The sequence below is a fragment of the Thunnus maccoyii genome, chromosome 9, assembly GCF_910596095.1.
Source record: "Thunnus maccoyii chromosome 9, fThuMac1.1, whole genome shotgun sequence".
In the NCBI taxonomy this organism is placed as follows: domain Eukaryota; kingdom Metazoa; phylum Chordata; class Actinopteri; order Scombriformes; family Scombridae; genus Thunnus; species Thunnus maccoyii.
In genome coordinates this window covers 25,371,999-25,388,291 of record NC_056541.1, presented here as the reverse complement: position 1 = coordinate 25,388,291, position 16,293 = coordinate 25,371,999, and the positions used below count along the sequence as shown (strand labels likewise).

The 16,293-nt window shown below is 40.9% G+C and overlaps 1 protein-coding gene and 1 long non-coding RNA gene across 2 annotated transcripts; both read left to right on the top strand.

Annotated features, from left to right (window-relative positions):
* The first annotated feature begins 735 nt into the window (after window positions 1-735).
* aplnra (apelin receptor a) lies at window positions 736-2,576 on the top strand. The gene has a single exon (XM_042421949.1). The coding sequence runs from the start codon at window positions 913-915 to the stop codon at window positions 1,996-1,998; it is 1,086 nt and encodes a 361-aa protein (XP_042277883.1). The 5' UTR covers window positions 736-912; the 3' UTR covers window positions 1,999-2,576.
* A 12,959-nt stretch (window positions 2,577-15,535) lies between these two features.
* Window positions 15,536-16,130, top strand: LOC121904246. Its single transcript, XR_006098189.1, has 3 exons — window positions 15,536-15,698; window positions 15,822-15,848; window positions 16,067-16,130. It is a non-coding gene; the product is annotated as an uncharacterized LOC121904246 (long non-coding RNA).
* The last annotated feature ends 163 nt before the right edge of the window (window positions 16,131-16,293 follow it).

The window sequence follows — 16,293 nt, the reverse complement described above, 5'->3', positions numbered from 1 at the left end:
AAAGACAAAACGTGATGTATATCTGACGGTTTGCGCTTTAAACGGCCGTTTAATTGGTCTGATTGTGATGTTAAACAGCAGGACTTGAAATGTCCAGACCTGTTCCGCATATAAACCACAATCCGCCTTTTTTTAACGAAATTGCCGGGAATCTAATGCAACAGTAAGTAATGCCGATCAGAAGATAAAGTTGAGGCAGGGTGGTTGAACCTGACAAACAGGTCTGCTTTCAGTCACATCAGTAACGGACACTAACTGATTCAATCAATAATGGTGATTATATTATTATTTCTAAAAACAATTTTAATCAAGGGAAACTTGCCTACGAAAGGCTATACAGTTATAATTGTATATATTTAATCATTACTTTTTGGCAATTGCACATGCAACATATGCAACTTATTTCGACCAGCTCTCACGTGCCAAATTCAAGTGCTGCAAGATTAATCACTTATACAACAACTGGCGTTTAAAAATGCAATATCTGTAATGAGGTTTGACCCGACTTTGTACAAGGGGGAACTTATCGGGGCTCCTTGTCCTCCGGGCGGAGAGATGGGCTGCGCCAGAAGAGGTGAGAGAGGAGGAGGAGGAGGAGGGGGGGGAGGGGAGGGGGAGGGCTGAGAGATGTTTTACTGGGGGAGGAAGAGGGGGAGAGGGGGGTCGTCCTGGGAGGGAACCAGGGGTGTGGAGGGCCGAGTTTAAAAAGGGAGGCAGCGCCAACAGTCACTCACACACAATCTTCCCTCTCTAACTTCCACCACCAGCAGCAGCTCCTACAGCTCCTGTGATATTAGCTTTGATTCACTGCCTCAGAAGCCTTGGAACTGTACAGGACTCTATCTTTTTTTTTTTTAAACTGAGGATTTTTTTAAAAAAAAATAAAATAAAAAAGATCTTTTCCACTGCAGCATGGAGGCCATCACTGGGGAATATGCAGATAACTATGAATACTATGACGACAATGAGACTGCCTGTGACTTCTCAGAGTGGGAGCCTTCTTACTCTCTCATCCCGGTCCTCTACATGCTCATCTTCATCCTGGGCCTGTCAGGAAACGGCGTGGTCATCTTCACCGTCTGGAGATCCAAATCGAAACGTCGGGCTGCAGATGTCTACATTGGAAACCTGGCCCTCGCTGACCTCACCTTTGTTATAACCCTACCTCTCTGGGCTGTGTACACGGCGCTGGGCTACCACTGGCCCTTTGGTGTGGCTCTGTGCAAGATCAGCAGCTACGTTGTTCTGGTCAACATGTACGCCAGCGTTTTCTGCCTCACCTGCCTGAGCTTTGACCGCTACCTGGCCATTGTGCACTCTCTTTCCAGCAGCAGGCTGCGTTCACGAGGCACCATGCTGGCGTCCCTGGGCGCTATATGGTTCCTGTCTGGCCTGCTGGCTGTGCCCACGCTGCTGTTCCGCACCACTGTGAATGACCAGAACAGCAACCGGACCACCTGTGCCATGGACTTCAGCTTGGTGACCATGAACCAGAGGCATGAGTCCCTCTGGATCGCTGGGCTCAGTCTTTCCTCCTCTGCCTTGGGTTTTTTGCTACCTTTCTTGGCCATGACCATCTTCTACTGCTTCATCGGCTGCACCGTCACACGCCACTTCAACAACCTCCGCAAGGAGGACCAGAAGAAGAAGAGGCTGCTTAAGATCATCACCACACTGGTGGTGGTATTTGCCATCTGCTGGACACCTTTCCATGTCCTGAAGAGCATGGACGCCCTCTCCTACCTGAACCTGGCTCCAAGCTCCTGCGGCTTCCTACGCTTCCTGCTGCTGGCTCACCCCTATGCTACCTGCTTGGCCTACGTCAACAGCTGCCTCAACCCGTTCTTGTACGCTTTCTTTGACCTGCGCTTTCGTTCTCAGTGTCTGTGCCTGCTCAACCTGAAGAAGGCTATGCATGGCCAGATGAGCTCCATGTCGTCCACGCTGAGCGCCCAGACTCAGAAGTCAGAGATTCAGTCTCTGGCCACCAAGGTGTAGAGAGGTAAAGCAAAAGAAAGATGGAGCGGGGCTGCAGGACGGTCCCAGCTGCCACCACTGGAACACTTGTAAAAATACAGACTTTACGTGTCCATTGTTCAATGCTGGTGAGATGAGAAGATGAACTTTGAATTGTCACTGCTCACAGTCATGAAATTCATTATATGTCCCTCCGATTCTACAGTGAGAGAGGTCGATGCTCTGTATCTTGTGTGGACTTTGTGCTGGAGCCAGCTGGCTGAGCTCCTTAGTTGCTTTGTTCCTCAAATTCTCAGAGAAAAGTCTATTTTTTGTTTTGTGTTGCTCTGCAAAGGTTCTCATTTGTATTATGAAAGAGGGCAGGATTATGGCTCGAACAACACACACTGAGAATTGTGAATCAATTTACATGGAAATCTGTTTACACTGGATGAAACATAAAGCTGTACAGTATTTTCATACCATAGCATTTTTTTTCCTCGGTATATTGCTGTTTTGTTTTTAGAAGCACTTGTTAAGAAAAATGTGAGAGCAGGGAAATCAAACAGAGCAGTGTCCTGTCTTGAAAGCTTGTTTTTTTGTGAAGGTAGAAGTCTGGGCTGCAGGAGGGAGGGGGCAGCGGGGGGGCGTAAGAGGAGAAAAGGTGTTGCAGCTTAATTATATAGTTTGTGGAGAGGAGCTGGGGGCAGACAGGCAGATGGCAGTTGACAAATGTTGTTGGGGAACAGGAATGGGGTGGGGTGGGTGGTGTTGTGGGGTGGAGGGGTTTCACAGTGCAGCCACGGCACTAAAGGGGACAAAGGAACTTCATAAATGTTCCACTTTGATGTATATGTTTTATTTTTGACATCAATGTAACTAACTGCTGTATTAAAGATGTGTTCTATGAACCAAATCTCTTAGATTCATTGTGTGTAAGCATGTGTAAAAAACAAAGTTTGAATTATGTAGGCGAAAAGGTGTAAGGAAACATGAAGAAAAAAACTTTTAAAATTGTACCATATGTAAATATTATTAGAAAAGGTGTCTTTTAAAAGCCAAACTTGTAGTTTCACATCAGTTTCATTACACCATCCTGTTATTTCAGTGATAAGTATCTCCTGAGGGTTTAAGCTTTGTTATGAATATCTTGCATTTGGTTTGCACCTTCAGACTAATAGATCTCTAATCTCTATTGATTCACAGCCAGTATCCAGACTGTAACCAGATTATGCAAAGTGCCAGTCATTCTGAGTGTGTATTCGATACTCAGTTGTGACTTCCAATCAGCTCTGGTACTTAAACTATTTGATGACACAGTCCTGTGGGTTACAATCAAAGGTTTATGTATTTATTTATAATCAGCTCATTGGTGGCACCATGCAAGTATTCTGAGTTAGGTTCTTTTAGGTGAGGAAAGTGTATATTGCCTAAATATATACCATCTACCTTTATCAGCACCACATCTAGACACCACTATATCTACAGGAGGTGAAGCCAACCGAACCCAACATGTTCACTGAATAACCGTGTCATTACCAATGAGTGACTCTTCTGAGGGATCCTTTGATTTGACAGTAATGAGCTCTGTTGGGCATAATCACCGTTCAGAGATGGCGGCGGGGGGAAGTGGGGCTCTAATCCTGGCAGAAGTCGGGCCACCGAACAAGTCAATATTTGTCCCTGCTGACAAGAGATTGCAGTTAGAGCGGTTGTTGGGGTGCGGGGCGGGGCTGGTGGGGGGCGTCTGAACTGCAGATGCTCCAACACACTGTGATGACAGAGCAGAAGACTTTGCTCGCAGTGGAAAAAAGAGAAATTAACTACTAGAGAAAGAGGTGAGGAAGTTGGAAGAAATCACAGATGTATGCTTCGGCCTGACATCACATCTTAAAGTAACAACATGTGTGAAATGGCGAGAATGTGACGCCACATGATTCATCTTGTCTTTGAACGTGAGAGATCATGTGTTACTTATTGTCCAACCTGGCGAAATGGAGCAGATTTGACAGCACTGAGGCTTGAAATATATTACAAAATGGTCAGTTTGATGGATGCTTAAACACACTCTTATTCTTCATATAGTTCAGCCATAAGCAGAGTTGAGTACCATGAGTTTAAAGGGAATTGAAGCCATAACACAGGCCTTTACTGCATCATTGAACAAATAGAACGAAAGAATGAAGCCTTCATCTTGTTCATCTTTACGCTAAACAGCAGATATTAGTTTGACAATAAGACAGTGGAAACAGGGTGGAGCCAATCATGCATGCAGGACTGGCCGGACTTGATGTTGTTATTGGGATGAGCTGGAATTGACAGCTTGTCTGATGCTGTTAGCCAGCAAGTCCACTTTGGGATAACTCACCCAGAATACCGGCTGACCAAAGCAGCGGGGCAACGCAGGCGACATTGCCAACACAAAAAACAACAGTTGTTGGCCACTGAATGCACATAAATGTATGTCTGTGTTCATGTGTGGCCTGTGTGACCTGTTTGGGTGTGGGTGGATGCCCCGACGTATTCTTAGGGGGAGTTCAACCATGTTAATCTGCTTGCTCTTTAAAATCAGTTTTTCCTCACCAGGAGAGTGAGCATGATCTTTCTCATTAACATGTTTTGGTTGCTCTGACCAACAGCCCCAACAGCTGCTACCTCTTGTCAAGACAAAAAACCACCCTGCAGCTTTTTGCACAGTCTACGTCAACAATACGAGTTCTACAATGAAAATGTTTGTCATATCTGTTTCAACACCACTGACTGAGATGCTCTACATATTAAAGAATATTCTAAATTTTTGTTATTGTCTACCAATGCCATGAAAAGACCAAAACCAAAAATGTTCACATAAGCTTATGTTGACATATGATGTTAATACAGGTGATTTTTTCAACAACACATGTATTGTGTGTAAAAACAGTTTTTTCTGCTCAAAATTAGCTTATTTGTGGATTTGAATATTCAGGAAATCCTAATCTTGATGAAATAGGCAAGTCTGATGTACATTTCATATACAAGCTGCCACACCAAGTATAAATACTTGATCACTGGCTAACTGTAGCCTCAGTTTATGCCTCTAACACATAGCTGCTGGTAGCATTACCAAGCCTGATAAGCAACAGTGGAGAGACATACATGAAAAATATTCCTCTTTTGTGGCAGTAAACACAATACACGGGCCTGCTGATAACTGTGCTACATTCAGATCTTAACAAGATATTCAGGGCTGATGAAAGTAACATTAGCCATGATAAACAGCAGGGCTACAACTATGTACTGAAACTCCCACACAGACACATACACACTAGACTTACCTTGCTGGCATTTGGCTTCCAATTTGTTCCAAGTGAGGACGTACATCTAAAAAAACAAATACATAGTTTCATTTTTTTCAGACAGCTGGGCACCGTAGTTTTTAGTAAAAGTCACTCAAAGAGGAGTAAATAAAGCATTTGTTGGGGACTATTTTCTGCTGTGGATTTGCTCTATTGTGCTCTAGTGTGTATTCACGGCAGCAGGATGGTGCATGTGGGATTGATTCAAAATGAACTACATCACCCATGTTCATAGTAATGAAGGAGCATGTTGCCTAGAGCAACAGTGTGGCTCACTGATTTGTTTTTAATAGTTTTTGGAAAAAAAGAGAAATACTCTCTGTCAGGCTTTGGCTACACACGAAACACACACTAAAGGTTTGTTGATTCTGGTCTTTTCATGGGATTTGTTGACATCAAGAAAAAAACTGTGAGTATCACCAGACTTATCCTTTAATGTTACTGGTATCACTATTAGTCTGCATCTCTGGTCCAAACTCCAAGTGACGCACATTAAAGACACAGGTGCTTGTTCCCGAGTGTTGTCATCAGCGTGAGCTGCCACACCCAAATGGGACTTCTGAACAGCCCGAAGCTCAACCAAAACACAACTGCTCACCTCTCCTCAGATCTCCCTGCTGTTCCATCCCACCCAAGAAGCAACAAATGCACTCTATAGTGTGTGTGTGTGTGTGTGTGTGTGTGTGTGTGTGTGTGTGTGTGTGTGTGTGTGTGTGTGTGTGTGTATGCACATGTAAACAGAGATCTGACACATTCCACAGGCTGTCAACGCTAACCCTACTTTCTCTGTAGCATTAGTCCACCTGTTGCCAGAATATAACTCACACACACACACACACACACACATAGTCAGCTCCCCGTTCCTTTAATTACTCCCAAAACAAACAGTATTAGTTCAGAGATATGTATCACAAAAGTTAGAGAAAGTATCTCTGCATACAGTCCATCCATTAGTTGGTTTATTGGAGAGAAGAGCAAGGGAGGGGTTGGAGGTGGAGGTAGAAGTGGAGGGGTGAGAGGGCATCACTTATTATCCCCCCCAAAACTTTTCTCTGAAAGATCAAAAGGACCCTTGGGTGTCCCTCTCCCTGCCTGCCTGTCTGTCTTACCAGTAAATCTGGAGCACAAAGGGTCTACCAGAGCCCAAAAATCAGGAAAATGTAGTTGGTGTATGGGGGTGGGGGTGATGAAGTGTGGGCTGCATTTGTTCCTATGTGTGAGTGTGTATGTGGTTGGGTGGCGGAGCAGGAGTGTGTGTGGTACAAACAGTATGTGTGAGTGTGTTCTCCTTTTCTGCAATTATATGTTGTTTCTTCAAATGTTTTTTTTTGTTCTATTTGTAATTTTCCCAGGTTGCTCAAGCAGATAATATGTGTTCCTATAATGGAAGATAAATTAATTCCCAGTTTACCCCCTTTTTTATTTGCTGGATAGTGTTTGCTGTCAATTTTGGGATCATAAAAATCTATTGCAGAATTTTATAGTTTGGAAATTTATAAGTGAAGAAAAATATATGGTGTGACCACATTTTCAGTAGGAGGAACCTTCTTTTAAGCCCTGTTCATGCTCAATTAGGGATTGACAGCTTTGTGATGAGAAACTGTCCAGAGGATTAAGGCTCACACTGTACAGTTAATAACATAAAGAGTCTGAGTCGGTGGTCTGAGTATGAGTCCAGTACCAGTCTAGACAGTGGAGCCTCTGATCCATCAAAACAAGTTGTCCCCATCTGACGCAGACACCTGGAAAATAGTAGTTTCCCTCTGTCAACGCTGACCCCCTCCCTCCCTCTGATGCCATGTTTTGATGCTTGTTTACGGTGCACACACCTTAAAAATTCATATTTTGCTTCATCTGAATTTTTTGTCTCAATGATGTGTCCCCTTCTCTCCCAAGACTCAAGATCCTTTCAAATAAAAACCTGTTTCCTATAGACAAAGTAACATGTTATGGAGCTGCCAATGTAAAAAGCTGCTTGAACTTTAATGTTCATTATCACAGAGATGGTGGTGGGCCTCTAAGGAAAATTATATTGTATATAATATGTAGTAGAGTAAATTTTAAAGTCTCACAAAATAAAAATATTCTAAATTTTCCAGAACTTAAGTGGGCCTATATGTACTATTTTTGGTTCCCCCCCCCCCCATCCAATAAAGCTTGTCTTATGACCTTTTTTGGAGTTTATGTTTTTGGATGCAAAAAAACAAAACAAAACAAGTTAAAGCCAATTTGTTTTCTGCATTCACAGCAACATTTATCTTCACATCTCTTTCCTTTTGATTGAATCTGTATTGATAGTGATGACTGGAATTCCACAGACCTTGGAAACAGAGCCAAATCACTACAAATCTTATCAATAAGCTGAAATTAAGGGGTATTACATGCCTTATCATGCCTCACAAAAGTGGCCAATTGAATGTTCAATACATACCAACACTCCCCGACGTCTTCCGCATATGATGACCATAAATTGCAACCATGTCCTGAAATCAGCCTCTCTCAATAGGTTAACCTGGAAGTGGCCTCTCTCTGTGATTGTCCAGACCTTGAAAACCACAGCCTTGAAAAGTACAGCATTTACATGAGATCAGTGTTTTAAATGATAATGTTGTTATCGTTTGGCACATTTCAAGAGGTGATTAGGAAATCGGGGCTTTCAAATGGTTCTCTAAGTGCCCCCTCCCTTCCCCCCGTCATTGTTATTCGTTGTTGTTCAGGGTCATGTTCACTCCACCCGTTGGAGCATTAACTGGGTCTGAGTGGGAGGATTTTAGTCAGCTGAACAAATGTATAAGATGATATACTGCAAAGACCTCTAAACCTCTAACACATGCAGCACATATGTGGAACTGAATCTATCTATCTGATGTGTGAAAATATCCAACAGCACTTCTAAAATTGCTTTATCCTTTGCTGAATATTAAAACCATCAATCTGAAGGAAAGACCAGGGACCTGCTGCATGGTGCATAGTAATGAGCCCTGCTGCTGCTGGTGGTTATCGTTAGGCGAGAGATGCTGCTTCCGAAGACAGCGTGGCTTGGCCAGACCTGAATGTGCTGGGCTCGCGTCCCTTCCGGATATGGTTGCTCAAGGCTCATCATCCCTTAGACACAAAGATCCTCTTCACACTCTTCTCTATCCCGTCCATTGTAGGGGCCTGCCTCTCGGCACACGGCTCCTGTGCCTGCTCAAGGCCTAAATGCATCTCCTGTCACTGGCTGGCCCCAGTGCCAGTTCAGCTGCTGGAGACACTCAGGTGCTTAGATCTCCACAAATAAACATCAAAAGGTAAATAAAGTGAGCTTTGGATCACCTTTACTGCACAAGCTAGACCTGTACCTTAAAGGATATGAGCCATCATTAATGCAGATTATCGGCTGTATTTGGTGTTAAATATGGTCTGGTGTCAGTTTTGAAATGTTGCTGATTTCTTGAGCCTCTTCAGAAGCTGAAGAACGTCATTATGTTGCACCTTTGCAGGAAGGGAAATGTACAGACATCTAAATATCTAAAAGTGTTTTGTGCTTGTCAAGGCACTGATGATACACTTTTAGACACTTTGAATGCCATCTTGAATGGGACGCATTGAATCAGCATGATGGTGTCAAATTGTTCAAATAATAGAAACAAAAATGTTTTTTTGATGCAACAAATTCATATCTAAAAATTGTAATAATTTGCATTAGGAAGTCACATGAAAGTGTTTTTGCACACTTTGCTTCCCTCCTTCATTACTGTTTGTTTACATTCATATAATTACACATTCTCTCCTGTGAGCTGATCGGTACAGCTGCAGTCCTCTGCTGTTTGTCCACTGGGGAGCAACAGCACACTGTAGAGTTCAGGCAGGGGAGGGAGTTACTTGACTTTGTTTCAGCTTCAAATTCCTGACCTCATGGGTCAGATGCTCTTCCCTCTCTTGTCTCAACTTTCATATATTTTACAGTTTGCTTAATTACAAGAGCAAACTGTAATCGTTATGCAGTGTTGTTACTTGTATAGTACATTCAAACCTGTGCTTGCATATCTGCCTTTCAAACAAGTGCTGCACAGTACAAAACCAGAATAAAAAATATTTAAGCTGTAGTTTACGTTGTTCCACTGCAGCTACAACGGACCATCACTTATGAAACTGCTTCATCACTCCGAGTAAGGGTGACATTAGTTTTATTCATCTAGATGGGACTCTTGTGTACCAACGCAAATGAACTGCTGCCACCTGTTGATCAAGCTGTGCAATTACCAGAAGTATTTTTTTTAAAGGGTCATGACTTTTAATGTACTTTTTGAAAGTACTATTTAACTATGAAAACTATCATTTTAATTTTTTCTTTTAATTTTGAGGTTTCCCAACTTAAGGGTTACTCCTCTCATTGAGATTTATGTTGCACTCTGAGAAACCACATTATTTTTTGTGTTTAAACTGTTCATTTATGTAAATACATTGTACCAATATGACAGATGTCAGTCCCTGTGTTGTAATTCAAGATGAGCATTCAAAGAGAAGTCAGAAAAACTGTTCACCACAGATAATAATAGAAGCCATACTGCTAGAAAAATACTACAGCTACTACTAAGTAGACAGCTTCCATCTCAGGTGTTAATTTACTGTAATTAACTCCACCAGAAAGCTCAACAGTGAATTATCCTAATCAGATAAACCAAATACTGCTTAAACCTTGAGTGCCCCCACTTTCCCAATATTGCTATTTTTCGATCACATGACCTTTGATCATCGACTACCTACATCAGTGGTGGAAAGTAACTAAGTACATTTATTCAAGTACTGTACTAAAGTACAATTTTAAGGTACTTGTACTTTACTTGAGTATTTCCATTTGATGCTACTTTATAATTCCACTCCACTACATTTCAGAGGGAAATATTGTACTTTTTACTCCACTACATTTATTTGACAGTTTTAGTTACTTTTCAGATGAAGATGTGACACAATTGATAATATAACAAGCTTTTAAAATACAACACATTATTAAAGATGAAACTAGTGGTTTCCAACCTTTTTGACTTTTGACGTCTTACAAAAAGCAGTGTGTAGTCGGGGTCACATTTCTGATGTCTATGAGTTGTTAACAGCTCCATTAAATAATGATTTTTCCCTCTAAACTTCTCACATGGTTTCATTTCAATAAATGTTCAAATGATCCAATATTTCACCAAAAATCAAAGATTTTTTTTTCTTCTTTCCTCTCTCATTAATCATCTCACGACCCCTCAGACTTATCTGGTGTCCCTTTGGAGGGCCCTGACCCCTAGGTTGGGAACCACTGGACTAAACTGGCTAACTGTATATAAAGTAGTTCAAACTAGCTCCATCTTCAGCAGCTACAACAGTAACATGCTGCTTACACACTGATGCTTCAGTATTAATAATCTAATGATGTCATATATAGTAATATATCAGTCAGAGGGACCAACCACTACTTTTACTGCAATACTTTAACTACATCAAGCTGATAATAATAGGTCAGGATGTCTCATGGTGCCTCCTAGAACCGACAAACAGTATTACAATAGGCCTTTTCCACAGCAGACATTTGATTGGATTTGTCATAGTAGGAAAAGCACTGGTCTTACTAATAACATTAACGATAGATCTGCTCTATTGTAGTGTCCCAGTGAGCTCAAGTGAGCATTTTCAATACCAGGAGCCTTACACTGCATCAGCTTATTGTTAACTTTATTATTTACACCTGTGCTTTTCCTACTGTGACAGGTCAAAAGCCTGCCCTATACACCTTTAGTCACAATTTGTGACTATTGCTGCAAATCAGTTCAGGAACAATCCACATCTCCTTCAAGAAACAAGAACCTTCCACTTGTGAAACGGGCACTTTTAAAGGCCAAATGGTAATTATATTTACAGATTCATACAAGAAAGTAACACAAATTCTAGGAAATTACATGGTAAATAACGGGAAGTTACACTGTATTACAAATTAGTTTTGTATTACAGCAAATTATTTGATTAGTCTACTTAACAGAGCCTGGATTTTGGGGAATACTGACCCCAACTGATCTCAGTCCTCCCAATTCAACTTGTTTGGAGTCTTCACAGGGGTAGATAATAGCACAACATTTTGTGGGAGGGGATTTTCAAATTCTTACAAGATGCTTTATTATTTTGACTTTATTATCATATCACTACAGGTACAACAAAAAGCTACATATGTCTTGGATAGTAGTGTATCAGGTACAGCAATGGTCACAGCTAACAAGAAATGACAGACGCTCTCTTTATAAATGTGACAATTTTGATCTGAATGCTTATTGGCCTGGTCTGTCATCAGTCCCACTGCATAAATGATTTCCTGATATATTTTTTTAACTTCTGTCTTTCAGTTTAAGTTCAGTCAGTTTTCTATTTTAGCTTTTGACCTGACAGGCTTTTTGCGCTGATGCAGCAGGGGGCAAGCTGGGGGGAGCGGCTTGCGGCTCTGGTAAGGCTTGGAGAGCGAGGAGAGCACTGGATCTCTCAGCAGAAGTCGAGAACTTTCACCCTTTGAGGAGCTTAGAGTCTCTGATTTAGCACGTGGGCCAACGATGACAGGAGCACATGTCTTAGGGATGATGGTCGTCATGGTGCGGGTCAGGACTCTTCCTCTTCTGGACGCCAGTGAAGGAACTGCTGAAGGTTTCTGTTTCTTGTCTGGACCTTTGCTCTCTTGTTGCTGTTTGGGATGTGCCTGCTGTAGGTGAAGGGACTGCCAGCTCTGCATCTTACTCTCCAAGTCTCTCAGAGCGTGGTCAGTGTAGGCTTGCATGTCTTTACGCACCTGGGAAATCTGCTCTTCAAACTCATCCCTCAAAGCCTTTTTACTGGCCTCAAGCTTTTTTTCAAAAATTACACACAACTCCTCCTCCTTCAGATTCACCTCATCCTTGCTCTCATCTGTCAAATTGTCAGCTTGTTTATTCTCTTCACTGTTGCCCTCAGGTTCACTGTTCTCCTGTGCAACCTCAGGTTGTCTGTCTTTGACTCTTTGCACTAGCTCCAGTATGCTGCTCTTTGGGGTCTTCACACCCACTTGTGATCTGATCTGTTTACGTACCTGTTGGAAAACAGACTGCATTTTTGCTTGTGTCTCCTTGTCTGCAGAAACGCTGTCCTCAGCACATTCATCATCCAGAACAGTGGAGATCTGCTCTTCTACATTGACGGTTTCATCCTTCTGTTGCTCCTGTTGTTTACCATTCACCAGTACTTGTGGATTTGCATTGGAGGTTAATTCACTCATTTTTATCTCTTGTCTTGACAGCTGTTTTGCTTTCTTGCACTGACCTACTACGATTATGTGAGAAGTGAAGGTGTGGGAAGAGTCTAATTGACTGAGGTGTTTGCCCTTAGAGAGACTGAACACGGGGGATTTAGGCCTTCATTATAGTGTAATCCAGCATGATGTATAAGACAGCATTTAAAAACATTATTGTGAGAAAACAGCGATGCAAATCAATCAATAATCAGTAAAAATATCAAATCTACCAACCAAAATTTTTTAATCAAATGAGGCGAAAGCCTGCAAGAATTGCTTCTGTTCTGATAAAGCAACTCTGTCCACACTTAAACTACAACAAAAACACCTCCCACATCACACTATTTCATTACTTAATAGATGCAGTTATGTAAACCAGCTGTAATTATTTAACCCAGCATGTTGTGTTTCTCTACCTGCATGTGTGTAGTTGCATCCCGTGACAACAGAGAGCCTTCTGGTAACAGCATGAAAAACAAAGATCCTCAGGGACAGTCGCAGAGGGAGAGCTGACAGGCACACTTGAAATTCTCATTAGTGGTTTGTGCTCTGTCTGTCTGTCTGTCTGGAGTGTAGAACTGAAACACACAAATAACAAATCTGTGTTACTGGAATAAGGCTGCTCATCAACATGTTTTCAATGGATGACTTGACTACATACATATCAGGAATAGAAAGTGATATTTGCCTGTGTATAACAGGCTGCAGTCCTGTTAATTGGGTCAATAAAAAAATAACAGCAAATGTCAAACTCAGAATTACTGTAGGTGTTGCCATACAGGGTGCTGACCTGACCATTCAAAGGGATTTGGGGTTCAGTATCTTACACAAGAACACTTCAACAAATATCAAAATGCAGCCAGACATCGAATGCGATTAATGAATCAGCTCTACCCAATGATATATTTCTAGTACAGTTATTTAATCTGCACAGCTTCTGTTCAGTCCATATATGTTTTGAAATCCAATTTTTTTTTCTGGATAATGAAAAAACAACTTATTTTTTCCAATTTTCACTTTAAAATACGAAGAAACAAAAACAGAAACGAAAATCATTTTTGCTTTCATTTACCCGTATACACCATCAGTCAAATGTTTTGGTGCACCTCAATTTTTCCAGTTTTTATTGAAATTTACATAGCATAATGTCTCAAAATGTCTCAAAAGCATTGAACACATAAACAATTGGAGATAAAAGAATCTAAATTTTTAACTCAATTAGCCACCATTTGCAGATATAACAGCCAAACACACAATTCTTTTCACAATGGAAATCAAATATTGTTCAGAAAGTTCCCACAAATATGTTGTACTGTTCTGCTTTTCTCTCAACCTTCTGTCCAGTTCTTCCCAAACCAGCTCGATGACTGAACTGGTTCCATGAATTGAGGCCTACCATCTTGTTCTTTTCTTCTAAAGTAGTTCTGAGACCCTGGAGATATATTTTGGGTGATTATCTTTCTGTAGGATGAACCCTGACCAGCTAGGCGTAGACCAGAGGATATTGCATGGCTCTGCGCTCGGTCCAGCATGCAAGTCACTCTGTGTAAGAAACCAGCTCTGGATCCAGCAAAAGAGCCCCAGACCATCCCACTTTTTGAACTTTTTGTTTTGTCTCAGATAGTTTGAAGGTTGATCTGATTGTTTCCTTGGACCATAAAATTTAGTGCAGAGATAATCGGTGAATGGTTTGTCCTTGTAGGAATCCCAGTTAGGCTGGAATGTTGTGTGTTTTGGGGTCACAGGTTGGTCAGTTTGCTTGCTTGCACGATTTCGAGGGCAATTAGCAGGTTCCATATTGAGTCTCCTAATTCTTGAATCATGATGGGGAAGCTTGGGCCTAAAATTTGAAGTGAACATCCTATGACACTGGCAAGATATGATTGGGTATTTCATCTTTGTTTTAGGATTCTTGTGTTGACAAGGGAAGAAAAGATGTTTTCCTGTTGGAATCTTGGATTGTGTTGCACTGGACTCTTTGGAAGCAGTTTGATTGGATCGATCTACTCTTAACACTGAGGCATACACCTACATTACACCAGTTGTTTTTTTTATTACAGAGACCTAAATTATAGAGAAAAAAATACACACGGTAAGAGACAGCTGTAGTTGTAAATGTATTTGATCACATCTAAATGCACATTCTGTACAGATGTATGGTTTTCTTTAGATCTGTTCAAGTATAGATTTAACATTTAACATTTTCTCTATGTTTTCCCTTTCTATGTTATAAACTATATGGCATAGTGATTTTATAAAGTCTGAGTACAGCCAGTACTGAATATGATTTTTGATCTGTAATCTTACTCTTTAAGTGGAGCTGCCACAATTAAGGAAAACTATAGAAATATGTATAGGAGGAGTGATGGGACGGGAGCATTTCAAGGCACACCAGGGTTCACTCAGCTCCAACAGTGAACCAATGAGAGTTCTGCATGAGTGAGCCTCCTCTCGGCACTAAACACTAACATATGGGCTTCTTCTTCCTCTAGGAAAATGCAGCTGTAATTCTAAACCTGTGGACAAACAGTTTTTCTGTAATCTTTGCAGGAAAATAACGTTTTTATTTGAATTTATTTTCTGCATTTTTGACAAAATCTGATGTGTTGGTTAGATCATTATGTAGTAAGAGAAGTTGTGACTGTCAGGTTTTGCATAATGAAGTTTACCCAGCTCTCTAAGGCAGATATAAATCTTGAAATTACATTTATTGTAAATCATAGTTGGTAGCATTAAATTGACAATGAAATAAGTGATTGTGAATTAAGTGATGGTTTTGTAGTAAAACTGTAAAAAATAATGCTTTTCTGAAATTAATAATTTGTGTCTGTAGTTGGTTCTTTGCCTTAAAATAATGGAAGTTAAATTTTCTCATGTACCTCTACATCAATATTTAATTACTTTACACACTGAACATAATCAGATCTTTGGTATGTTGACATGTTTTCCTTTGTAATCATTGTGTAACAGGGAGGTTGCACCAAAAATCAATACTCTCCCTCGTCCTGCTCTCCTCATCCTCCTCCTCCTCACCGGTGGGCGTGGATTTGGAAACTTTCTTCTCAGCTTTTAAATTCAGGAGTTCATTGTAGATTTCATTCTGACAGTCAAGTCAGGTCACTGGGAGCAAGATGGTAAGTAATATTTCATTTGTGAATACTTTTAGATTGCTTGTTTCTATTATTACCTGCCACAAAATACCTTGTATTTTGCTTTGTAATATAGTGACTTTTTCATGTGTTTTTTTAAAATTATAGACAACATACACAGACAAAGGCGAGAAGGTAGGTAACCTAATCATAAATTTTGTATGTTGCAGTTATCAAGCAGATGGACTAAATTATGGCTTTTAATGCCACCAGTCTGGCATTTGTTAGTGATAATTTTGCTACAGATTGTCATTCACTTGAATATGTAATTTAACTAGTTTCCACTGAAGTTTCCAAATAATTCATTCATTAATTGATTTATTTATTACACCTTTTTGTTTTGTTTTCTTTAGCATGAGCAGGGAAGGTTCCTCTGCTTTGATCACTTGACATTCTGGGTTGGTAATGCAAAACAGGTAAGTTAACTCATAACTACTCGTCGTCTGCTTTTTTTCCTGTCCAACTTTTCTCACAATTGGGGGGGAGGCTATTCACTCAGCAAGGCTATTGGTTCTCCAGAGGGGTGGGGGGTGACACAGCATCTTGTTAAAACCCCCAGCCACATAATTCTCCCACTACC

What these genes read in the sequence shown, in the direction of transcription:
- aplnra (XM_042421949.1), top strand. Translation starts at nt 913, where the DNA reads ATGGAGGCCATCACTGGGGAATATGCAGATAACTATGAATACTATGAC.